We start from the raw sequence: 27,390 nt of genomic DNA on the forward strand, positions 1-27,390 counted from the left end.
CCGGGGCTGATTAAGGGGAGGTAGAGTTCTTTTTGACTAGGCAGTGCCCCATCATTGCTGATGATGATCGAACCTGGTTCCCCCGGCTTTGGGAGATTCTATCTGGACTGGTGTGAGGCTGGAAGACCCTTTCTTTTGAGGGGATCGCCCTGCTCTTCGGGCCCAACTGGTTTAAAACTGGGGAAACCAGAAATGGTGCAAACAATTGGTTTTAAGTGAGTTGGCTGGTAAGTTAATTTTGATTTACAACATAACTGACTGTACAAAGTAATACAATTAATATTAATAAGGTTTAATAATAGTACAATTTAAATACTTTCCTATTGGTGCAATACCTCCTTTCGGCCACAAAGCCCATGATACTATAAATTATAAAGGTTGCAAAACCACTGATTGGCCACAACACCATTTTTTCATTTTAATCAATTTACTTCCTGGTCCTTTGAGGTATTACCCAGAAGGCTCAGGGTTTAATTATTTGACTTTTAATAAGGGATTAAAACGTATTTGACAAGTACAAACTTACATATGTCTTTATAAATAACCTTTTTACTAATATCAGAGAACAAGATAGTATCATAAAATATCACTTTTTCAAATTAAATAAAAATTACACCATAACTGACTTTACAAAGCAATACAATTTATATTAATAAGGTTTAATAATAGTATAATTTATATACGTTCCTATTTGTACAATATCTCCTTTCGGCCACAGAACCCATGGTACAAATAATTATAAATGTTGCAATACCACTGGTTGGTCACAATACAATTTTTCATTTTAATTAAGGTACTTCCTGGCTTAAGATGAATAAGGTTTAATAATAGTACAATTGATATACTTTCCTATTGGTTCATTCCATACTTCTAAAGTAAGAACAACTTAACCCAGTCTATCTCTCTTTCTCTTGCTCACTTACCTACCAGTCCTTTTCCCCTAGTTGGGATCTTTTAGAAAAAAACACAACACCAGGTCCTGATCAACCTGGGGTGGCCCTCCTGGAGTAGGGTGTCTAGTGATAATGGCTGAAACCCCCTGTGACCTCCAGGTTCATTACTGACGATGTGTTCCAACCAATATAAAGGACTATTTTGTTCCCCAAATACTTCTATTTGGGAGTACAAAAAAACTACTGACTATTTTTCACTAGGGCTATGGAACTATTTGTTAGTTCCATAATCTTTAAACCTAACTGCTCTGACTACTGGTCTAATCTAATACAAATCTCCATAAAAAGCGTATTCCTTCTGTCTTCAGGCAGAGATCTAACCGTTTAGTGTGGCTAGTGTGACCACTCAAAACACACACAGCGTATTCCTCCTCTCTTATAGCAGACCACTAAGGAGGTGAGGTTAATGTTCCTCTATTTTTCAGCAATAAATGTAGCACCTTACCTTTAATCCTACCCCTAAACTTAACCACTCAGACTTAATGCCTAAACTTAAGTTAGTATCCATCAAACAGTGCACCATCTTATCCTTTATTTGACCTCTAAACATAACCGCTCTGACTGCTGGTCTAAATCTAATATAAATCTCCATAAAAAGCGTACTCCTTTTGTGTTTATACAGATTACTTACCGTTCATTGTGACTAATTTGACCACTCATTACAAACAGCGCATTCCTTCTGTATTTATACAGACTTCTAACTGTTCATTATGGCTATTTTGACCATTCACTACAAAAAGCGTACTCCTTCTGTTTTTATACAGACTACTCAGCATGGGAGAATAATAATCCTCCATTTATCAGCAATAAATGTAGCACCTTATCTTTAATCTTACTCCTAAGCTTAACCACTAAGACTTGATGCCTAAACTTAAGTTAATATCCATCAAACAGTAGACCTTCTTATCCGTATTGTTATCTCTAAACCTAACCACTCTGGCTACTTATCTAATCCTAAAATACATCTCCACAAAGAGCTTTCTGACTCTCAATTAAAACCACTAAAATTAACTCATGGTACACTCTTAACTAAATATCAAATAATAGACCATCTTCAGTCTAACTGCAGACTATTTTGTTCCCTAAGAAGACCAGTTTGCCTTTAATCTGACCATTAACCTGGATCACTTTGGCTCTTTGCCTAAATCTAAACCACATTCTCTCTCCACTTTTTCATTCTGCTCTTCCAACCCCTTCTGGTCCGAGCCTCCTTGGGGGTTAACGAAAGGAAACGGGTTATAAACAGATACGGCCAAAGCGGCAAGGGGTGGCATCCGCGGTAACCCCGCTACCCTCCCCCGTGTCTCTGTCCTTCAAGCTTAAATTACTCTGTCTACTTCACCTTTACACACCTATGATTCAGTCATGATGCTGAGCTAGAGCATGAGCCGACAATGCCTCTAGTGCGCGTGCCTCTCCTTGGATCTCTGTATAACCATGAAGTCGTCGGGCGACATGGGGAGATCTGGTGGCTTTTACCTAACCTAACCCTAACCCCTAACCCTTCCGCAGCAGATAGGCTGCAGCATGGTGTCTGTTATGTCAGTTATTTTAAATAAAACGTTGAAAACTGAACTTGAAAATTGTTTCCTCTTTTGATTTTCTTTATTATTTTCGGGACGGGGAGACGTGTGTGATAAAAAATTAATTTGCAGAAATGTAAAGTGATCTAACTAATTGATATTCATACAGTATTCTTGAGCTGTACTGTGATCTGCATGCACTTATCAAACATTTAATTAAAGTAGGCTAGTGAGGGGGTCCAAAATCAGCCAATGTGCTTTTGTTTTTATTACATGAATTAAGGTGATTGAGGCTTTTTAACATAGACTTTTCAGTGAAAACTTAACTTAACTTGAAAATAGTTTCCTCTTTTTATTTTCGGGGTGGGGAGACGTGTTTGATTACAAATTAATTTGCAGAAATGTAAAGTGATCTAACTAAGTTATATTCATACAGTATTCTTGACGGGAAGAGCAGTGTAAATGGGTGGCCACATGCATTTGAAAAGCAATATAAATCACAGTTATTATGCAATAGGCTTTAAAAGCACCATCGATTACCTTTCTCCAATTCAAACTCTTGACGGGAAAAAAGGAAGGTGTAAATGGTTGGGCTAGACTGTACTGAATACATACAAAAGCCATTCAATAGACCTTCAATATATAGTATTTGTTTATTAGTCCCGGGGGGGAAATGGGTAGCAGCACATCACAGAGGCATTTAAAAAGTTAAGACAATACATTCTGGAAATGTTCACATCAGGCACCTTCAAGTTAAACAATACTACAGTAAACAATTAATACAGTAAATTATGTGGATTAAATCACATTTATTTCGTTAAAAATAAACGAAACAGTATAAATACACTAGATATCCACAGCAGCCCAGCCTGTGAGCAGTATGAACACCAATGAGCGCTCAGCTCGAGATACCAGCGAGTCGAGAGAGAGAATGATATCTGCATTTTCTCTTTTGGTTTGATTAGGACACATCCTGGGGATTGTGTTTACAAACATTGACCAGACCGTTCACCAGCCCCCACCCCCCATGTTGCCTATGCTGTCCTGTGTTGCGAACTCTTTGTTTAAAACGAATTGGCCATCGGAATGTGTGGAGGAATTCTCCCAAGGGTCACATTCCACAGCTCTCCCCCCTCCTGTGATCTCCCATCCCCCAGTCTGTAGGTTTGTGTTTGCATATTTCTATCCCGTAATTCATACTGGTCCTCTCACGCACATACATTCTCCTTACAGTATACATACATAGGCTATATGAGTCCGTGTATCTACGGACCATTTGTTTTTCTTTATTAAACAAGTTAACGGAAGAGCGTCTGAGAGGCGTTTTTGCCCTTTTGCTTGTTACCTTACTAAATGGTCTAATGGTCAGTGGAGCGAGGGGGGAGGCCCGCGAAACTCGCGGAAGTGATTTCAAAACAAAAAGCACTTGTTTGCTTGGAACAAAGAAAACGGCCAAGACACACATTGAGTCCAGAAAATGAATGTTATTAAGGGCTGTAAATATAATAAGCCTGTGTCTAAAATTGACAACAGGCTTATTATATTTACAGCCCTTAAGATACACTTTTGTGTTTAACAGCTGACCACTACCATGACATACTTTGTTTTAGTAGATTTCGCATGAGAGCAAAATGTATAAATATGAGCATTAAATTATATGAATATGAGAACAAAATGCATGAATGTGTGAGTGACAATATATGAATGTGTGCATTGAAATATGATAATATGAGAGCAAGATGTATGAATGTGTGAGTGTAAATATATACGTGTGTGAGAGTGAAAATGTATGTATGTAAAAGGAGAATATATGTGTGTAAGAGTGAAGATGTATGTATGTAAAAGGAGCATATATGTGTGTAAGAGTGAAAATGTATGTATGTAAAAGGAGAATATATGTGTGTAAGAGTGAAAATGTATGTATGTAAAAGGAGAATATATGTGTGTGAGAGTGAAAATGTATGTATGTAAAAGGAGAATATATGTGTGTAGAGTGAAGATGTATGTATGTAAATGGGGAATATATGTGTGTAAGAGTGAAAATGTATGTAAAAGGAGAATATATGTGTGTAGAGTGAAGATGTATGTATGTAAAAGGAGAATATATGTGTGTAAGACTGAAAATATGCTGCATTTTGAATGTCCGATAGTCCACCATTTCCACCGGAAATATCAAACATTTAATAAAAGTGAAAAACAATGAACAAGACTTAACGTATTCATCATAATTAATTATATTTATTTCGTTTGGATGTAGGATTTTTGACTTTGTTTAGAGCAGTGATCTTCTACTATATGAACATTTTGGACCCAAAATCACAAAAAAAACGTAAAAACAGATTTTGAAAATGATATTATTTTTCATATGTAACACAAACATACACAACGAAACCATTTCAAAGCTGGAAATATATACATGGGATGTCACTATGATAATGTGAAAGTTTGATTGAGGTAGCATGGGATTTCATTCTGATAAGGCAAAAGTGTTATTATAAATATAATACAAATATATATATATATATATACACATTATGTACAAAAATCAGTTTTTTCTGTCTTTATCTGTGCCACGCTTCAAAGCAGTTTCTGTCAATACGACACAGAGGGCAACATCACAGGTTCCTCCTCCATGTCAAAAAACAAGCTTAAAGCTTGACTCACGTTCAGAGTTCTCTTCATCATAGTTGAATCTTCAAAACTCTAAATCTATCTAACTATATCAAAATTTTCAATGTTTGTCTGTCACTTTATTTCAATCCAGTCTCCCGCCGTCTCTCTTCGTCTCCCGCCGCCTGTCTTCGTATATCTTCGTCTCTCTCATTTCCCGCCGTCTCTCTTCGGTTCCCGCCGTCCCTCTTCGTCTCTTTTCGTCTCGTTTCGTATCACTCCGTTTACCTGATTACCTCACCCCCTCCCTGGTAAATACATCCTGTTGAGCAGAATCTACAGTTTCCAGTATTTTCCGTTTCGTAAAATTATCAAATACGGCGAAGATATTAAAATATGTGCTTCCATTATTCATACTTCTGAAATATATCTGTATTAACTTTATATCATCGTATGTCCGTGTTTATTTGTGTCTGTTTATTGGGTCTTTTTGCATGAAACACAGACTGGCATATAGTTTCAAGCCAGTACTTTCGACAGAAATACACATATACATCCTGTTGAGCAGGATCTACAGTTTCCAGTATTTTCCGTTTCGTAAAATGATCAAATGCGGCGAATATATTCAAATATGTGCTTCCATTATTCATACTTCTGAAATATATCTGTATTAACTTTATATCATCTTATGTCCGTGTTTATTGGGTCTCTTTATTGGGTCTTTTTGCATGAAACAAAGACTGGCATATAGTTTCAAGCCAGTACTTTCGACAGAAATACACATATACATCCTGTTGAGCAGGATCTACAGTTTCCAGTATTTTCCGTTTCGTAAAATGATGAAATGCGGCGAATATATTCAAATATCTGCTTCCATTTTTCATACTTTTGAAATGTATTAACTTTATATCATCGTGTTTACTGGGTCTTTTTGCATGAAACAAAGACTGGGATATAGTTTCAAGCCAGTACTTTCGACAGAAACACACGGCAATGTTGTCCGGACTGTTGTTTTTATGCGGCACCGGCTTGAACAGGTCATGTGATCTGATCACGCCGGCGTGACGGTCGACTCCAAAGGGTTAATATTAAATACATATAAGTATTTTTACAACTTGTATTTAGAAATACTCTGTTGTAATTATTTATGCATAAATGTGTTCATCCATTCAATGTGGCATCTGCTATAATGGGGTTAATGTATGATATTACTTAATAATACAATACATTATAATATATGATAATTATATTTTAGTTTTATTCATTTCTTATTTCATAGTTTCTCATTATTATTATTTGTATCGCTCATCTTATTTTAGATTTTATTAATCTGTGTGAATCTGTGCTGTCCTGTTTTTCACTGTCACCCTGTTGCTGTTTGAACTACTGAATTTCCCCACGGGATTAATAAAGGTCCATCTTATCTTATCTTAATGTATAAGTTGATTTACTTCAATCTACTGTACTGTGTAAAAACACCCCAACAATATTACAAGAAATATACTGCATAAAGCAAACTATATACTTTATTTGATCTAAAATATTGATGTTTTTTTCATTATAGTAGCTTGTGAAAACCATACAGTAACAAATAAGTGATTAAATGCTACAGTATTCAGCAAAACACAACTGCAGAGCTGCAAAAATTGCAAACAGACAAAAGTTCATCAACACCCAGTTGTCTTTGTGTATTTTGTGAATGAAGCGCCATCTCATGGTTAAATTCTGTAATTGAACAAATGGGGAAATTGGGCAAGGCCCTCTAGCAATTTGGCAACACCCCCAGCCGCTGGCATCCGCTGGGCTTTTGACTGGGACACACCCATCTGAGTCTGATCTGGAGTGCTTCATCTGTAGCCTGTGTCCTGTGAAATAGCCTGTTTGTCCATGTCAAATCTTGCTATTAATTGATAACTTTTAATAGAAATCTCTGTTTGACATATGTTCAGAATGTGCTATTTATTCAGAAATAACACATTCTGAATGTGTCCTGAAGGAGTGAAATAATCAGAGTGCCATGTCAGGGAGCGATGCTGGAGCTGCTTAGTCCGCCATTTGGGGCTCTGTGAGCCGCCACAGAGAGGTGCTTTTCCTGGTGTATTTCATGGAAGTCTGACATAGCCTGTTTGCTCATGTAAGGAAAAGGTCTGCCTTATGGACAGAGTTAACATGGGACTTGTCCTTCAAATGTACACATGTCCGCACAATGGAAATGTGATGTCAACTTCCAATGCAAAGTTCCTGCCACCGGCAGGACAAATTTTACCAACTGTAAACCAACACTTGGGGGTGCTCTATGCATGTGTCTGAGGGTAAAATAATCATCATTCTGTATATAAATATGTTTGTCAATATCATGGACATTTCCTTTTAAATTGGGGTCCACGAAGCTGACACAAGATACCCGCAGATAAGCACTCATCTCGGACTAAAATCCTCAATGCATAGCAGTTTTAATGGCATTTTTGTTATTCATTGTTACCAGGGGCACGAACTTCTGACCGGTGTTACCTTGTTATGAACTTGGTTACACAAGGATAAGGACTCAAATGCACGACCCGGGAGCCAAAGGTAAAGTACAATTAAGATACTTTATTTGCACAAAAAAGGTAACAAAAGAAGATCACTCTTAAGAGATGACAAAAAAGGTTTGAGCAAGGCAAAACAGAAAATCACTCACAACGTGAGGAACTAAACTTATAATAAGTTTCAGGAGCCAACATAGGCTTTGAATCAAAACGAGCTGAAGAGCATAGCTCTGTCATGAGGACAGGACAAGACGAACTGACACTGAACGCTGGGAGACTGGGGAATTTAAACACTCAACAACAAGACACAGGTGAACACAATCAGGGGCGGGGCTGATACTGATGAGGGCGGGAGAACACATCAATCAATCAATGTTTATTTATATAGCCCAATATCACAAATGTTACATTTGTCTCAGCGGACTTCACAATTTGTACAAAAATATCAGTATGACAATTAGTGTTAATTTCGTCAGCTATTTTTTAATTTAGTTTTAGTCTTAGTCCTGTGTTAAATTTCCTTTTTAGTTTTAGTCATATTTAGTCACCTTCATCCTGTTTTTATTTAGTCAAGTTTTAGTCGACTAAAAGTCTGAGCATTTTAGTCTTATTTTAGTCGACTAAAACAGTAAACATTTTAGTCAAGATTTAGTCGACTAAAAGTCTGAGCATTTTAGTCTTATTTTAGTCAAAGAAAACTAATTATTTTAGTCTACTTTTTGTCAATAAAAACTGTTGAGTATTTTTTAGTCATCAGATTATATAGAACATTTCAGTCAAACTAGTCTAGCCAAAACCAATAATTTGTCATTTTAGTATGTATAAATAAATAAGATTATATCTTGTCCTTATTTGATGAAAAACACAGGTTGAATGATTAAGCAGCTTTGCAGAGAGTATCTGCTCAGGTTTGTGGTGTTTTTACCAGCTGTGTTTTGGCCACATTGCTTCCCTTCTGATGAAACAATGCATTCGCTTTTTTTCTCCGCCTCATTGTAGCGAAAATGGGCCCAAATATCACATCGTTTCTTTCTCCCAAGCAGTGGTGGCTTTAGACTTTTTCGTTGTCAGTCATTTTGACGGATCGTAACATTTCCGTCATAATCCATTATTAACCGTCGAGTGCACAATTTATCAATCACTCGCGCTGACGGGGGGGTATTCGGTTAACGCGAGTGCGACCACTGCTCCCAAGCCCTGTTGCCATTTCATTTTCTGTTAAATAAGGTTAGTTAGACCATGAGTTAGACCCGAGTCTTCCTGACAGTTCACAGTGTGCCGCTGCCCGGTGTAATTCAAATCTACCGCCGCGCGCAGCACAGACACATAGCTGCTGCCCTGCCGCAGCCCCGGAAATGGAACTGCTGGGAGAAAAACTGACTATCAGAGATGTAACTTTATCTTTGATAATATTTCGTCTCCTCATTTTTCGTCAACGAAAGTAAAGAGAGATTTTGGCATAGTTTTTATTTAATGAACTACATTTTCGTCTCGTCACTTTTCGTCAACGATATTGCATGATGATTTCGTTACAGTTATTGTTTACTGCCGTCGGTGCCGTCTCGTCATCGTCTGGTTTTCGTCATGGAAAAAAAGGTCGTTGACGAACATATTTCGTCATAGATTTAGTCAACGAAATTAACACTAATGACAATATGACACCCTCTGTCCTTAGACCCTCACATCGTACAAGGAAAAACTTCCGAAGAAAACCCACAGTTTAAAGGGAAAATGGGAGAAACCTCAGGGAGAGCAACAGAGGAGGGATCCCTCTCCCAGGACGGACAGACGTGCAATAGATGCCGTGTGTAAATTGAAAAGATAATACATTTGCAACATAGGTAGTCCAAATGTTTGGAAATGCTTGTGTGTATAATAGGAAGATGAATCCACAAGGATATCCATCCAGGACCTATGATCCAGGACCACAGCCACGACTCAAGATCCAGGGTGCGCGATGCAGGACACAGGACCGCAGGATCATCCATGACTCCGGATCCCAGCGTATAGAGACACCAAAAAGAAAGACATTTGGGGAACCTGGGTTAATGGGAACATGAGAGTACACAGGTATAGACAGAGAGAAGGAAGAAGTAAGATGTCCCCCGACAAACTAAGCCTATATCAGCAAAACTAGGGGCTGAATCTAATCAGCCCTAACTATAAGCTTTATCAAAAAGGAAGGTCTTAAGCGCACTCTTAAAAACGGATAGGGTGTCTGCCGCCCGAACACAAACTGGAAGCTGATTCCACAAATGTGGAGCTTGATAAGAAAAGGCTCTGGCTCCCATTGTACTTTTAGAGACTCTAGGAACAACCAACAACCCTGCATTCTTGGAACGCATTGCCCTAGTAGGACAGTAGGGTATAATGAGTTCTTTAAGGTAAGATGGCGCCTGCCCATTAAGGGCTTTGTAGGCGAGAAGAAGAATTTTAAATTATATCCTGTGTTCTATAGGGAGCCAGTGTAAGGCAGCCAGAACAGGAGTAATGTGGTCCCTTTTCCTATCCCTGGTTAGTACACGAGCTGCAGCATTTTGAATCAGCTGAAGCCACTTGACTGACTTGAGGAAAGGGAGTCAAGGGACCTGAAATGAGACGTGACAAAAACAAAACAGGAAGTGAAAAACAATACAAAATAAACATGAAACATGATTGACTAGCACTTTTGACGGTGCACAACATCCCTCTTGGTTTAGTCCGTGGGGGAGTGCTTCAGTGTGGGTACACAGGTTCGCCTGGTGCACAAGGTTATGGAGGTGGGGGTCTTGCTTGTGCTCAAGTGTCCATATACGTCACCCCATATTCACATAACTTTTACCCGCCTTAAGAGACAATATTTTGGGGTACAATTTATCCATTTTCACCCCTTTTTTCTGGTTCTCCAAAAAGTTAACTTAGACTTTTTCTGACTCTGGAGGAATGTAACGGGAGTTGTCAGGGGACTATATCCGCCTTAAGAGACACTATTTTGGGATACATTTTATCCATTTTCACCCTTTTCTCTGGTTCTACCAAAAGTTAACTTAGACTTTTTCTGACTCTGGAGGAATGTACATGGAGAAGGACTTTCGGGCGGCACCAAAGTTGTTCTGGAAAACTGTCCGACACCTCAGGAGTGGTAAGCAGGGAACCATCCAAGCTGTGTACAGTAAGGATGGGATGTTGTTGACCTCAACTGATGGAGTGTTAGGGCGTTGGAAGGAACACTTTGAGGAACTCCTGAACCAGACAACTCCGCCCTCTATGTTAGAGGCAGAGCTCGAGTATGACGGGGGATCAACACCAATCTCCCGGGGGGAGGTCACTGAGGTCGTCAAACAACTCCACAGTGGCAAAGCCCCAGGGGTGGATGAGATCCGCCCGGAAATACTGAAGGCTCTGGGTGTTGAGGGACTGTCATGGTTGACACGTCTCATCAACGTTGCGTGGAAGTCGGAAACTGTACCGAAGGAGTGGCAGACCGTGGTGGTGGTTCCCCTTTTCAAAAAGGGGGATCAGAGGGTGTGTGCCAATTACAGAGGCATCACACTACTCAGCCCCCCCCGGGAAAGTTTACTCTAAGGTACTCGAAAGGAGGGTCAGGCCGACTGTCGAACCTCAGATTGAGGAGGAACAATGCGGATTCCGTCCTGGTCGTGGAACGACGGATCAGCTTTTTACTCTCGCAAGGATCCTGGAGGGGGCCTGGGAGTACGCTTATCCGGTCTACATGTGTTTTATAGACTTGGAGAAGGCGTATGACCGAGTTCCCAGGGAGTTACTGTGGGAGGTGCTGCGGGAGTATGGGGTGAGGGGGTCTCTACTCAGGGTCATCCAATCTCTGTACTCCCAAAGCGAGAGCTGTGTCCGGGTCCTCGGCAGTAAGTCGGACCCATTTCCGGTGAGGGTTGGCCTCCGCCAGGGCTGCGCTTTGTCACCAATCCTGTTTGTAATATACATGGATCGGATTTCGAGGCGTAGTCATGGGGGAGGGGGTCTGCAGTTCGGTGGACTGAGGATTGCACCACTGCTTTTTGCAGATGATGTGGTTCTAATGGCTTCATCGGTCTGCGACCTTCAGCACTCACTGGATCGGTTCGCAACCAAGTGTGAAGCGGCTGGGAGGAGGATCAGCACCTCCAAATCTGAGGCCATGGTTCTCAGCAGGAAACCGATGGACTGTCCACTTCAAGTAGGGAATGAGTCCTTACCCCAAGTGAAGGAGTTCAAGTATCTCGGGGTCTTGTTCTCGAGTGAGGGAACAATGGAGTGTGAGATGGGCCGGAGAATCGGAGCAGCGGGAGCGGTACTGTAGTCGCTTTACCGCACCATTGTGACGAAAAGGGAGCTGAGCCAGAAGGCAAAGCTCTCTGTCTACCGGGCCATTTTCGTTCCTACCCTCACCTATGGTCATGAAGGATGGGTCATGACCGAAAGAACGAGATCGCGGATACAAGCGGCCGAGATGTGTTTTCTCCGCAGGGTGGCTGGTGTCTCCCTTAGGGATAAGGTGAGAAGTTCGGTTATCAGGGAGGGACTCGGAGTTGAGCCGCTCCTCCTTCGCGTCGAAAGGAGCCAGTTGAGGTGGTTCGGGCACCTAGTTAGGATGCCACCTGGGCGCCTCCCTAGGGAGGTGTTCCAGGCACGTCCAGCTGGGAAGAGACCAAGGGGTAGACCTAGGACCAGTTGGAGGGATTATATCTCTTCGCTGGCCTGGGAGCGCCTTGGGATCCCCCAGTCAGAGCTGGTTGATGTCGCCAGGGAAAAGAAAGTTTGGGGCTCTCTACTGGAACTGCTACCCCCGCGACCCGACCACGGATAAGCGGGAAAAGATGAATGGATGGATGGATGGAGGAATGTAACGGGAGTTGTCAGGGGACTATATCCGCTTTAAGAGACACTATTTTGGGAAACATTTTGTCCATTTTGACCCTTTTCTCTGGTTCTTCCAAAAGTTAACTTAGACTTTTTCTGACCCATGTGCATTACCCTGGATCTCTGCCTATGTTCACATCACTTTTACCCAGCTTTCACACACTTATTGCTGGGTAATTAAACCAGTTTAATGCACTTTTTAACACTGACATCAAGCTTCTTAGGGTGGGAGAGCGAGGTGCTGGAAGGAGCTCTCTGGGTCACAGCCTGCTGCTGCTGCTGCTGCTGCTGCTCTCTCTCTCTCCCCCTGTATTCACATAACTTTTACCCAGCTTTCACACACTCATTCTTGGGTAAGAAAGCCTGGATCTCTGCCTGTGAGTGTGGGACCCTGCTTACAGCAGTGACTCTGCTGTACATTTCATGAGTCAAATGTGGATGAAATGGACAGGTTTCAAGCTTCTTTCCTGGGTTACATAGTGCTGTGAAGCAGCCTGTCCTCTGGGTGGGAGAGCGAGGTGCTGGAAGGAGCTCTCTGGGTCTCTGCTCTCTCCCCCTGTATTCACATAACTTTTACCCAGCTTTCACACACTCATTCCTGGGTAAGAAAGCCATGTGCATCACCCTGGATCTCTGCCTGTGAGTGTGGGACCCTGCTTACAGTCCGTCGTTTGGGGCTCTGTCACTTTGGGTAACCGCACCACTGTCAGACGTCTCCTGAGAATGGACGTCCATTCTCTCTAAATAGGGTTAGGGTGTCTAGTGATGATGGCCGAAACACTCAATGATCCCGAGGTCCACTACTGATGATGTGTCAAATACAATTATATAACACATTTAAATATTAACAATTTAAAAAAACTAAATGTATCAAATAAATATAACTGATAAAAGGGAGGCGTGTGGTGCAGTGGATTGAGCGTTGGTGTTCAGGTTCAAACCCCACTGCAGTCAGCATGTTGTTGAGTCCCTGAGACACTTCACCCCAAATTGAGTATTTAAGTCGCTTTGGATAAAAGTGTCTAACAAGTGACATGTAATGTAATAAAATGGACACAATAAAATAAATATAAAATGACTAGTTTGGTTCCCATATTTTCCAATCTTGAAGTCAAACATCACTATGACTGGACGGACCTTACTAGCGTTTTTTGTATTATTCCTCCTCACCTATATACCCGACAAAAAGAGATAAGACAACAAGAAAATATTTTTAAAAAGGAAAGAAAAGTACCTTATTCAACATCTTTTTCCACTTCTTACCCCTGCTTTTTACCTTAAACCCCTTATCCCTCACCCCCCGTTTCCCTCTCCTGGTCTATGGCCTCGTAGAGGGTAATGGGGTACAGAGAAGCCTAGACCGGCAGGGGAGTGCATTTACGTAGAAACGTTGTGCCTCTTCACCTCTGTCCACTACATCTATCTCTTAGGGTCAAAGTTGAGATGGCTAGGGATTACTTTGACCGAGATGCGCCGGCCCGTGCCTTGCCTTGGACTTCTGTATAACTGCTCGGGTCTTGATGGACTGAGTGGGGAAGTCCATGAGGTATATTATAAACAGCCTGTCCTCCTACAAAAAACGACCAAATAGGTCGATTGTTTACGCACCTTAGATTACGACCCATAGCCACGTTTTAAAGTGTAGCACCTCTAGTGGTCGTGTAAGAAACAACATGCTCCCGTTTATTCACAAATAACCCTCTCTGGAAAATCCTAAATTGTGGAATAGTTTGGCCATTAAAACGGTTTTATTATGAAAACTTTGAGACCGGAAAAACTGTTTTCACCCACGCTAACTTTACATGGAAGCTGCCTGTTATCCTGGCGAGACCTCAAATCATCTTCGTAATATCTATCAAACTATAGATCCTACACATCGACTGGACGTGGATTCTAAAAGTACAATATACACTTCTCGCTAGAAATCTAATATTCCCCTCACTGTCAAATGATTACACAGTGATATCTGCATTACTCATCCACTAAAAAACATGAGTTTGTCCTTGTTAATTACACAAAATTGAATGGTTTAAATTGTGTACAATGCTTTAGTGTTTTTAACCTTTGATTCAGAGAAACAAATAGTTTTTTAGGAGTTTAGACACTCCCCCCCAGAACTACACATGCTGGCTATTGTGTGTTTCGCAACATTATATGGCACGTCTCTTTATAAGACGTTTTCGTATTTCCCACAATTAGAAGTTGCCAGTATTCAACTGTGTACACCCTGGAGGTTTAGGGGATACGAAACACAGTGGTGTTATCAAATTTAAAACATATAATTAATAAAGGGTGACATAATATACCCACATGACACCTAAGGTCAGAAGAGCTTTATTTAACAGCTGGTCTTATGTCTGTGACCCCTCCTGTTGTTCATTGATAAGCCTGAAACATGCACTTGTCAAGGTTCAGAGGCACATTTTGCAAATATGGCAGTATCCATCGATCATCATAAGATAAGATATACTTTATTGATCCCAAGTTGGGAAATGTTTTTGTTACAGCAGCATACTACTTTGTTCTACTCCACTACAATTCAGAGGTTAACCTGGTATTTTTACTCCACTACATTTATTTGAGTTACTTTGCAGATTCTGATTAATGATGTGAAATATAAACAACCCTTAAATCAGACTTTAGTTACACCTGAGTCAAATTCAGGGAAGGTGATTGTCAAGTGCCAACATAAACTATGCAATATATTGGACATTAAGTACTTTGTCAGACTTCATATTTATCTGTGGATAACCCCAACGTTTTTTTCTTTTCAAAAGAAGACCTTAACTTAAAGTAATCTTTAATGTTTGAATAAAGCCTTATCAGTTGGTCTGTTTTGCATCCTCCTGTTAATATCTTTGGACGTCCTGCACTCAACTGTTTTATTGTAGAGATCACTACAGTGTCTTCTTGATCTTTTCAATTGTGTATGTAGGCTACTCTTAATATTTAAATGTTTTCATCAAATAAAACGTATTCAACAACAACATTCAATAGCGTGCTTTAACCACTAGGCGGCGTGGGTTAAAAAACCAGTGGTGTAGTTAATAAAACATAATAATATCAAACATAATATGACTATTAACTTTATTGTGAAATGAAAACAGAACGGTAAAGGAAAACACAGTTTCAGTCTCTCGATTTGAAGCTTATGCATTGTACCATGAACCTGTATAGACCTGTAACAGTCAACTGCATGAGGAGTTGGAAAGGTAATTAATGAAATAATTAATTAACATGTCGAACTCTGACTTCATTTTAAGGACATTTCGGCCAGGGGTGTAGAGCTATATTTGTTTAACCACCGGATTGGCAAAACAGGAGAGTGTGCACCAGTCTGCCTTGATCTATGTATTCATGTCTGTGACTCTCACAGTATCTGCTGCCCACAGCTGCTTTATGGAAGGAACACCTCCTTCACTTCATGAAATCTCTGCAGCGCCAGGAGGCAGCGGGAGGGTTCACTCAGCCTCTGAGAAGAGGAGCGCGCAGTGCCTTTCACGCACCGCCTTCCCTGTGTTTACCTTCAGAATCATTAGAAAGGCTAAGAGCGACTGCAGGCTGATGTGTTTTAACCACACATACCTCTACACACACACACACACAATTTAAACGCAGACTTCTGTTCCTCTGTTTCGTTATCGTTTCACTGAGCGGACCCGCCCCTTTGTTTTTCTCCAAATGCTCCCTTTTTTGGTCCATCTGCGGCGGTCATAGGTTTTGTGCGCTGTGATGATTCGGCTGTACCTTTAGTAATGAATATTAAATGTTCATTTGATCATTGGTTTTATTATGAAAACGTAGAGACCGGAAATACTGTTTTCAACCCGTAACTTTACATGGAGGCTGCCGCATACCTCAAATCATCTTCCTAATATCTATGGAACTATAGATCCTACATATCGACTGGACGTGGATTCTAAAAGTACAATATACACTTCTCGCTAGAAATCTAATCAAAAAGCATTTTAATGCCCAAACTATCCTACAATTTAGGATTTTACAGAGAGGGTTATTTGTGAATAAACGACCATCTGTAACGTTTGCATTCAACGGGAGCAGGACGTATTAAGCGCTTGAACAAACGACATATTTGGTCGTAATAATTGGGCCTGAACAATCGGCATATTTGGTCATATGAGTTGGAGGACTTGTTTATAAACCCTAACCCATGTCTTCCAGGTCTTATGAGGCTGTCGCACAACAGAGAGCGTCACAGGGCCAGGCCTTGAGGTCGCACAGAGATTACAGCTCCCATAACCTACACACACACATACACATACAAACACACAGTCAGGTCACTGCAGCGTTACCCTGACAACAGCTCTATTAGTCATAGCTCCGCCCTTTACGACCTTCTACTTCCTGCCATTCTTTATCCAATTCCTCCAGGAAGCATCTGTGATGCTGTGACAACAATTATCCTCCCCTGTGTGTGTGTGTGTGTGTGTGTGTGTGTGTGTGTGTGTGTGTGGCAGGCAGGCAGCTTCATTCAGCACCCTCTTCCTGTCACATCAAAACAAAGTGCATTAATTAAAACATTAAATGTTTTCACGTCTCCAACTTTACAGTAATCTTCTGTGTTTATGTGAAACGGGTGACCTAACTACCTGTCCCTCCAGCTCTCAGCCAATCATAGCGCAGTATTTCTGAATAAACTGTGGAGATCAGACCAAACAGGAAGTGTGTTCAGTCTTGATACAGATTCTGCTTCCTTCAGAGACTGAACACACTTCCTGTTTGGGGGGACGCTACTGTGGAGAAACTGACAAAAGAAGAGGGAGGAGGAAGTGGAGGGTGAGAAGGAGGAGGAGGTGAGGAAAGCTGCAGAAGAAGGAGTGTGAGAAACTTCTCTATACTAAAAGAGAACCAGGAACCACAGGAGAGGAACCAGAAGAGAGGAACCACATACGGTACGGTAAGTGTTTTAAAGATAAATATAATTATAGAGATACAGATTCTGCAGACAGGAAGCTCCTCTTCCTCCTCTTCCTCCTCCTCCTGTCTCTACTGGTTATACTAACTACTATTGGTTAGTCTGTGTTCAATTCATATGAAATACTTTCATAAATATACCTTAAATCACATTTACTTCTTCACATATATGAATAATACCGATGAATATTCTGGAATAAATCCGGTATTTGTTCAGAAACAGGGTTTGTCCGAGAGAGGCGGAGCAAACAAGAGAGAGGATAAAAATAAGGACGTGCTGATGTTCAGGTGTATATCAGTATGTAGTGTCTCTACTTTAAAGAGTCCTCTCCTGCTGATGTTCAGGTGTATATCAGTATGTAGTGTCTCTACTTTAAAGAGTCCTCTCCTGGTGATGTTCAGGTGTATATCAGTATGTAGTGTCTCTACTTTAAAGAGTCCTCTCCTGCTGATGTTCAGGTGTATATCAGTATGTAGTGTCTCTACTTTAAAGAGTCCTCTCCTGCTGATGTTCAGGTGTATATCAGTATGTAGTGTCTCTACTTTAAAGAGTCCTCTCCTGCTGATGTTCAGGTGTATATCAGTATGTAGTGTCTCTACATTAAAGAGTCCTCTCCTGCTGATGTTCAGGTGTATATCAGTATGTAGTGTCTCTACTTTAAAGAGTCCTCTCCTGGTGATGTTCAGGTGTATATCAGTATGTAGTGTCTCTACTTTAAAGAGTCCTCTCCTGCTGATGTTCAGGTGTATATCAGTATGTAGTGTCTCTACTTTAAAGAGTCCTCTCCTGCTGATGTTCAGGTGTATATCAGTATGTAGTGTCTCTACTTTAAAGAGTCCTCTCCTGCTGATGTTCAGGTGTATATCAGTATGTAGTGTCTCTACATTAAAGAGTCCTCTCCTGCTGATGTTCAGGTGTATATCAGTATGTAGTGTCTCTACTTTAAAGAGTCCTCTCCTGATGTTCAGGTGTATATCAGTATGTAGTGTCTCTACTTTAAAGAGTCCTCTCCTGCTGATGTTCAGGTGTATATCAGTATGTAGTGTCTCTACTTTAAAGAGTCCTCTCCTGCTGATGTTCAGGTGTATATCAGTATGTAGTGTCTCTACTTTAAAGAGTCCTCTCCTGATGTTCAGGTATATATCAGTATGTAGTGTCTCTACTTTAAAGAGTCCTCTCCTGCTGATGTTCAGGTGTATATCAGTATGTAGTGTCTCTACTTTGAAGAGTCCTCTCCTGCTGATGTTCAGGTGTATATCAGTATGTAGTATCTCTACTTTAAAGAGTTCTCTCCTGCTGATGTTCAGGTGTATATCAGTATGTAGTGTCTCTACTTTAAAGAGTCCTCTCCTGCTGATGTTCAGGTGTGTATCAGTATGTAGTGTCTCTACTTTAAAGAGTCCTCTCCTGCTGATGTTCAGGTGTATATCAGTATGTAGTGTCTCTACTTTAAAGAGTCCTCTTCTGCTGATGTTCAGGTGTATATCAGTGTGTAGTGTCTCTACTTTAAAGAGTCCTCTCCTGCTGATGTTCAGGTGTATATCAGTATGTAGTGTCTCTACTTTAAAGAGTCCTCTCCTGCTGATGTTCAGGTGTATATCAGTATGTAGTGTCTCTACTTTAAAGAGTCCTCTCCTGCTGATGTTCAGGTGTATATCAGTATGTAGTGTCTCTACTTTAAAGAGTCCTCTCCTGCTGATGTTCAGGTGTATATCAGTGTGTAGTGTCTCTACTTTAAAGAGTCCTCTCCTGCTGATGTTCAGCTGTATATCAGTATGTAGTGTCTCTACTTTAAAGAGTCCTCTCCTGCTGATGTTCAGGTGTAATGAGGGAAGTACCATCATGTAATAACCCTCTCTAACACTGGTCAGCTGATAGTAAATGTATATACCTGTAGATATAATATCAGTATAATAACTTTATAAAGATGTAGTAACTGTTCACTTTGTCTGCTCCAGTAAAGGCTGCTGTATCAACATGTAATAAATAATAATCAAAAATGAATATTAATCAAATGTATTTGGTTGTATTTGTTTTGATGGATAAAGTTTTAATCAGACCCTGATATCTCTCATCAGGATCAGATGAAGATGATGTGGTTCTGGTTCTGTTGGGTTCTGGGCCCCGTGGTCTTGTCCTCCCCATCCCTGTTCTCACTGCATCCCTCCCCCGCCATCTTCTCGGTGGCAGAGGCCGCCTGCCCCCCCGGCAGACTTGCCTCCCTGTCCTCGGACCAGGAGGTCTCTGCGGTGCTGGATCTGGTCTCAGGGTCAAACGGGTCCGTGTTCTGGGTCGGGCTACGGAAGGTGAAGGATGCCTGTGTGGATCCAGGTCTGCCTCTGAGGGGGTTCAGCTGGACCGGGGGGGGCAGCTGGGCCCCGCAGGTGATCCGCTGGGCCCAGGAGCCCCAGGAGACCTGCACCACCTTACGCTGCGCCGCCATCAGGCTGAACCAGACCGGGACCAGCGGGACCAGCTGGGGCCTGATTCCCGTCAGCTGCAGGAGCAAAAACCCCTACATCTGTAAAGGCCGGGGGACGTGGGTGGCACCAGAACCCGGACCTGAACCAGGACCAGAAGCAGAAGCAGAAACAGGACTAGGACCTGACACAGAGCCAGGATCTGAAGCTGAACCAGAACCAGAAAAAAGACCAGAACCAGAACCAAACCAAGAACCGGAACCAGAGCCTGCACTAGCACCAGAAACAAAACCTACACCACAAAAAGAATCAGCTGCACCAGAGCCTTCAGAAAATGAACAACCTCAACCATCAAAACCTGATACACCACAACCTACACCTGCAAACCAAGACCCAGAACTGGACCTGAAGCCTAAGTTTGGACCAGAACCAGACCTGAAGCCTGACTATGGAACAGAACCGGACCTGAAGCCTGACTCTGCAACAGAACCGGACCCTTGTCCATGGCCTCAGATCACGGGGACCCGCTCCCTCCGCGAGGACAACAGGACCCGGGTTCTCGTGGTGTGCTGGTCTGGTCTGCAGCTGGACCTGGTCTGCTCGGGCCACCCCCCCGCCTGGCGCCTGACGGACGGATCTGTGGCCAACCAGAGCGCCGCCTGCCAGCTCTGTGAGCCGGGCTTCATCAGAACCGGGTCCGGAGACTGTGAGGACATCGACGAGTGCAGCGCTGGGGCCAGGCCCTGCAGAACCTCCTGCCTCAACACACCAGGGTCTTACAGGTCAGAGGTCACCCACTAAAGCTAACACTACTCTAATGCTACGCTAACGCTAGTCACTTTGTGTAGCAAACGAAGGTCGGTTTTCAGAAAATATTTTGAGAATTTAAACAAAGCTAAATTGGAATTTAGCATTATTAACAGTGAGATTTATTGGAGATAAGAGTCTTGTTGTGAAGATGCTCTGCTACGAGGAGCTACGAGAAGAACCAGAACATATGAGCCTGTAGACTAAAGCTCATGTTTAGAATAACCCTCACTGACGGAAGACAAAGGTCCAAATTCAGAGAAAAACCTGAATTTTGGAAAAATATCAGAATTTTTAACCCCGAGCCTGTTTTTCAGGTCTCGGGCTCGAAAATTACATTCGCAGAACAAATTACCGTATCTTCACTTCTAAAAGTGGTAAATTAATAATCTTTTTTCTCAAAGCAAGGTTACACCTGTGAGTTGGGTGTAGAAGATGTTTTTATTTTAAGGTAAATTCAGATTGAACACAGTAAAAAAAACATTACTTATAGTGAAAACCACCCTTGAATGATGGGATAGAAGACTAAAAGCTTTAGGAATCTAAACTATAACATATAATAAGTACCCTGTATCAAGATTGATGCAAAACAAGTGAAATTTGACCTTTTTAGAGAGATTTAGCAACAAAAAAACACTTCTAGGGTCATTTGCGTGGATTTTCCATATCTTTGGCCCCCCTTGGTCGACTTTGATGATTGACATCTCTTTTTAACTGCTAGAGCCAATGGAATTGAGGGGAGGTTCCACATACACACACACATTACCAAATAAGGAGTGAGAGTGACGAGTGGTAAAAACCGGAAGCTCTCTGGTGGCTACCATTAGCAGCTAAAAATTTAATTATGGATTTTAATAATTTGTTCAAAGTGACAGACACATTGGATTAACCTATGGATGAACCCTCAGCAGCGTTTTTATCGTTGTAATGCCATTGAACACAACTTTTGATCAGAATAACAGCTAAGGTGAGACGATCTCCCGTGTTTGCTCCGTAATGCTACGTGTTGTGATGTCTGTGCTTGCTTCCTCTGTCGCGAGTTCTGATCGCTCAGTGATGATACTAATACCTATATAATCTGTGGATATCTCAGCTTTAATCGGATATCTTGTATGTGCAGTTACGATAAGTAATAAGGGTATCTTTACCTTGAGTTCTGTGCCAAATGCGTTAGCATTTTTCCGCTCAGGGGTCATTTAGACGCTTCTTATGAGACTTGTGTTTTGTTTTGGTAAAAATGGTTCGTATTGTCAGTTAGCTGAGTTTCTTCCCGTTAATCTGGTTTGACACATTAATAGGTTTTGAAATATTAAGAAGCCCTGAGACACAGTTTCGTGAAACAAAAAACCTGCAGCCCCCTCCACCGGGGGCTCTCGGGCTAAACAGGTTAAGAAAGAAATGTAATAAAACCCCCAACCATATAACACCTGCAGGTGTTTCTCATGTTTGTGTCAGACTGTATTAATACGTATTTACCTCTCTGCCGCCCCCTGCAGGTGTTTCTCATGTTTTCATTGACAGACTGTATTAATACGTATTTACCTCTCTGCCGCCCCCTGCAGGTGTTTCTCATGTTTTCATTGACAGACTGTATTAATACGTATTTACCACTCTAACGCCCCCTGCAGGTGTTTCTCATGTTTTCATTGACAGACTGTATTAATACGTATTTACCTCTCTGCCGCCCCCTGCAGGTGTTTCTCATGTTTTCATTGACAGACTGTATTAATACGTATTTACCTCTCTGCCGCCCCCTGCAGGTGTTTCTCATGTTTTCATTGACAGACTGTATTAATACGTATTTACCTCTCTGCCGCCCCCTGCAGGTGTTTCTCATGTTTTCATTGACAGACTGTATTAATACGTATTTACCTCTCTGCCGCCCCCTGCAGGTGTTTCTCATGTTTTCATTGTCAGATTGTATTAATACGTATTTACCTCTCTGACGCCCCCTGCAGGTGTTTCTCATGTTTTCATTGTCAGATTGTATTAATACCATAGACTGTATATATAAATGGACGTAGGGTCCGTGACGTCACCCATAGGATTCTGCAGAGTTGCAGAGACGCCCTTAGTAGGCGGAGTCGGCCACTAACGGCTCGACAGTGACGCCAGAGTTCAACTCCCGCCTTCTCCAGCCTGCTCCAAATAAGGGCAAAGAGGCGGAGCCTGCTGCCACCGAGCTGGAAGTTCCAGAGCTAGCCGAAGCTACCAAGCTAAGCTAACATGCTCCCCATCTGCACGCTGCCGTCGCATTTTACGTTTCTAAGGTAAGCGGACATGAAACTATTCAGCAAAACTATAAATAATAATCTAAGTTATTGAGCTTTTAGCATAATACTTCAGAATCTTAAAACCCCTTAACGTTTGTATGCAATTGTGCTAAATTCAACACTGGAATCAAGCAAATATGAATATGTTTGCATGACATTAGTTATTTATATTTTGATATCACTTAACTATACGTTTAATACATTTAAGTCAAGCTAAGGTACATGTGATGGTAGCTAGTTAGCGCTCTTACCTGTGAGGCCTCCTCCAAACAGCATAATAACCAGACTGTATCATTAAAACTAAGTACCAGTTCTAGATCCTTGACTTTAGACAAACAATTCAAAAGACAACATGTATTTAAAGACCAATCTTTATTTGAATGTGCCTCTTAACCTGAGATATTAGTTATACAGTAATAGTATTGACAATCTAAAAAAACTGAGCAACTCAACAGTCAACTTTATGTTTCTTATTGTCTAAAGCATTTATTATTTTCATTTTCCCAATCTCATATTCAGTGTGGACGGATTGAGACAGCATGGTGTCCAGAGAGCTGCAGAGACTTCAGGGAGAAACCTCCGTGTGATGGATGTCCTGTCTGTTGGTTTGGAGAGGACTGAGGGTCTTTCCTCTGCGAGGAGGACCAGGCCTGATGAAGGAGCCCATGCTGGGCAAAGCTGATACCAACTGCACAGGCCTAGTCGGTCACTTTATTTGACTAAATGTGTTTAATACATTTAATAGGTTTACACCTTCTGTCCATATGTGCTTTATATTTAAAACATTTGATTAACTTTTGGTTCACATTTCAATAAATTCTATTTGTATTTGCACTCCTTTTGTCCATTATTCTTACTGAAAATGTTAGATTACACATTCACATCTGACTGAAGATTGGCCCCATTTATTTGTGACGTTGCAAAACAAGGTACATGTTGTGAAGCTCATAAAGTGAGGCAAATAGAAATAATCAGGTGATGGAGTGTAGATGTGGAAATAGCTGCATTTGATCAGCTGACTGTTTTTACAATAAAAGTAGTTTCTTAGTGAATGTCCTGTACTGGTCTTAAAATCTCATAACATCAGCTTTTAATGTTCCTCTTGGATGTTCTTCTTGACCCTCAGAGAAGGAGAGCATGTCGTGTCTTTCAGGCATGTCCTTTCCTAACAAAAATGACAGGAAACATAAAACATATTATTACAGAACAAGTGTGTTATTTATGAAAGCGGTGTGTTTGTGTGTTTAGGGGCTGTAGATATCATTATTTTGTAATTGTAATGTTTTTTTTTATTTCAACAATGAGCTACAAAGACAATCAGATTATGAATGAACAGTATGAAGTTCATCATTGAAATATATGTTATTATCAAAATAGTATTTAACTGTTATCAAAACGTAGTGCAACTGTAGAAGCTTGCTCTGTTGTCTCACTGAAAGAATAACTTTTACGACGTTTTTTACAGACAATATTGAGAGATAAATAGCAGCAGTTCTCACTGTGTTAAATATCTTTGCCTTCAATACATTAAATTAGAAAGCTGACAAAGTCATATTGCTAAATATCTAAATGTAACTTTTTGCATGGAAAAAACCCTCAACTTCACTGATGTGTAGGTGATCTAGTATTTAGTATTGTTTAATGGAATGTATATCAGTGTATTCAAGTCAATACTTCATTCATTTAAACCAATATCTTTCTTGATTCTTTGTACAGTATGAAAAAAGAGTCTTTGCACCTGTGCTGAAGTTCACTGCTGTGAGGAGTCCAGTTCTGTCTCTCACTCTCTGGTCCAGCCTGTCTGCATCACCTGGACACCTTAAACAAACAGATATATATGTAAAGAACCATGTGTACAAACAATATAACTGATTCTCTTCTGTTGAACATGTTGGATTGTGTATTGTCCGAGTCAGGGGCCTTTTTATTTTACTGTAACTTTGGAAGTTGTGTTACCAATGCTTACTGTTTATTTGATACCCATTTGGTAATGCAATTAATAAAAACAAGGTTTGGGTTCGTTCTTCAGATGACTGTGACGTTAACGTGTAAGCTCGATAATGAACTCCAGCTCAACCAACCATATTGTAATATCTAAGTAATCATCTTGAAATATGACATTAATAATTGTAATATACACACATCTTATTGTGAGGTTGATTTCACATACACTACTTCGACATTAGCTTGTCTACATACTTGAGCATAGCCAATTTAAATTAACCTTAGATGCATACAGTTCTACCTACATAATAAAATATCTCTAAGTTACAAGGATGTAACCTTATTTTATCAACCTCAAACAGAAGCCGTTTGTTCAACAGTATTATCCCACTTAACACTTGTCTATTTAGTTTTAACCTTTATATATACAGTCTATGATTTTAACTTGGAGGCTACGATTACAATCGTTAGCACCGATGTAGCTACCACTAGCTTACATGCTAACCCAAGCCTTACCATTCATTACGTGGCTGATTAAAATCATTAACACATAAATAAAGCACTAGAATTTCACTTACCGCAAAACCGCATTCATGCACCGTCTGTTTTAACCGCAGAGCGAGTCACAATAGTCCGATATATAAGCATGAAGAACAAACAACCACGGCCGGCTACAAGTTGTGTTTCCTGGATGAGCTGAGCAGGCAGAGTCCCTGTAGCTTCACGGAGCAGCTAGCAGAGAGACAAGAAGCTAACAGCGGCAGGCACTTCACAGAGCCGTCACTCAATGTGACCACGCCCTAATTTATGCACAAACTTTAAGACCTAATATAAATAAAAGGGTCGCATTAGAAAACAATTCACTCACAGATCCATAATCATGAAGGTGGAATCTAACTATATCGATAATAAAATGTATGGAGCCAGGGGTAGAAACATGTTTTTTTTCTGCTGTGAAGTTGGGCATTTTAACATGAGGGTCTATGGAAATTGCTCCTTTCTGCAGCCATCGCCTATCGGCCAATATATGAACTGCAGTGTGTGGCACTTCCGTATTGGCTTCCCGGCTCTACCCCACAGTTTGCCGCTTGATTAATACGTATTTACCTCTCTGCCGTCCCCTGCAGGTGTTTCTCAAGTTTTCATTGTCAGATTGTATTAATACGTATTTACCTCTCTGACGCCCCCTGCAGGTGTTTCTCATGTTTTCATTGTCAGATTGTATTAATACGTATTTACCTCTCTGACGCCCCCTGCAGGTGTTTCTCATTTGTTTTCATTGTCAGATTGTATTAATACGTATTTACCTCTCTGTCGCCCCCTGCAGGTGTTTCTCATGTTTTCATTGTCAGATTGTATTAATACGTATTTACCTCTCTGACGCCCCCTGCAGGTGTTTCTCATGTTTTCATTGTCAGATTGTATTAATACATATTTACCTCTCTGTCGCCCCCTGCAGGTGTTTCTCATGTTTTCATTGTCAGACTGTATTAATATGTATTTATCTCTTTGCCGCCCCCTGCAGGTGTTTCTCATGTTTTCATTGTCAGACTGTATTAATACGTATTTACCTCTTTGCCGCCCCCTGCAGGTGTTTCTCATGTTTTCATTGTCAGATTGTATTAATACGTATTTACCTCTCTGTCGCCCCCTGCAGGTGTTTCTGTATCGATGACGCTGGCGAGCGCCACGCCGAGGATTCGCCGGTTTGCGCTCCTACTCTTGGCTTACTGTTTCCACTGCTGGTTGCCATGGCAGCGCTGGTTGTGCTTATGGTGGTTGTCGCGGTGACGGTGGCGCTCTGCATGAGGAGGAAACGAGCCATGAAGAACAAAGAGGGCTATGAGCCGGCTAATGAGAAGGAAGCATCGTGAGGATCAGAGCTGTGATTGGTCCTGACTGCCAGTGACATCATGAGTGTGGGACAGGGGGTGGAATTCCACAGAAATAATGCTAAGTTGATGATTTTAAATTTGTACATTTACAAGAAGTAATTATATAAATATAAAACTTCAATATTCACTGAGATTACAAACTCACACAAAAAATACATATACATGAGACAAATGCTTATTTTTCTCCGAGGCTATCTAATAATGAATAAATAAAGGCAGTTCTGAAAATCAAAGTCAAGAACAAGAAAAAACTCACAAATTCAGAAAAAAAAACTCTATAATATTGAATAGTTTGTTTTCTGTCGCAGTGATCCAGGTAACAGGAAGTCAGGTGTGCGACTATAACCTGATTGGCTGCCCAAATTGGATTTAACTCAACCTGAAATATGTGTTATCAAGTTTATTACATATAACTTTGAATCATGATCTAAGTCATCTTTGATGAATATCCAGTGTAAATATATTTTTGAGGACACAAACTGTAATCCAGTTTAAATTCAGGGACATTAAGATAAATAAAATGCTGATGTTAAACTGCGTTATATTTCTGCTTCCGTATGTGTTTTAATCAGAAGTTATAAAAGTTAGATATTGTGTTTGAACTTTTTGATCAATAAAGATTTTTGCTGTTTTACGTAAACAAA

General features: G+C 40.9%; 1 protein-coding gene across 7 annotated transcripts; it reads left to right on the plus strand.

Annotated features, from left to right (window-relative positions):
• Positions 1 to 27,390, plus strand: LOC117548986. 7 transcript variants are annotated; one of them, XM_034220510.1, is made up of 5 exons: positions 1 to 227; positions 7,572 to 7,657; positions 17,192 to 17,389; positions 19,486 to 20,609; positions 26,509 to 27,390. In XM_034220510.1, exons 4-5 carry the CDS (start codon positions 19,492 to 19,494, stop codon positions 26,723 to 26,725), a joined length of 1,335 nt encoding a protein of 444 aa, XP_034076401.1. In that variant the 5' UTR covers positions 1 to 227; positions 7,572 to 7,657; positions 17,192 to 17,389; positions 19,486 to 19,491; the 3' UTR covers positions 26,726 to 27,390. The 7 variants fall into 7 exon arrangements, with proteins under 7 accessions (XP_034076401.1, XP_034076405.1, XP_034076403.1 ...); XM_034220514.1 differs by having other exon boundaries at positions 17,192 to 17,384; XM_034220512.1 differs by having other exon boundaries at positions 1 to 215.

This window comes from Gymnodraco acuticeps, unplaced genomic scaffold (assembly GCF_902827175.1).
Source record: "Gymnodraco acuticeps unplaced genomic scaffold, fGymAcu1.1, whole genome shotgun sequence".
Classification (NCBI taxonomy): domain Eukaryota; kingdom Metazoa; phylum Chordata; class Actinopteri; order Perciformes; family Bathydraconidae; genus Gymnodraco; species Gymnodraco acuticeps.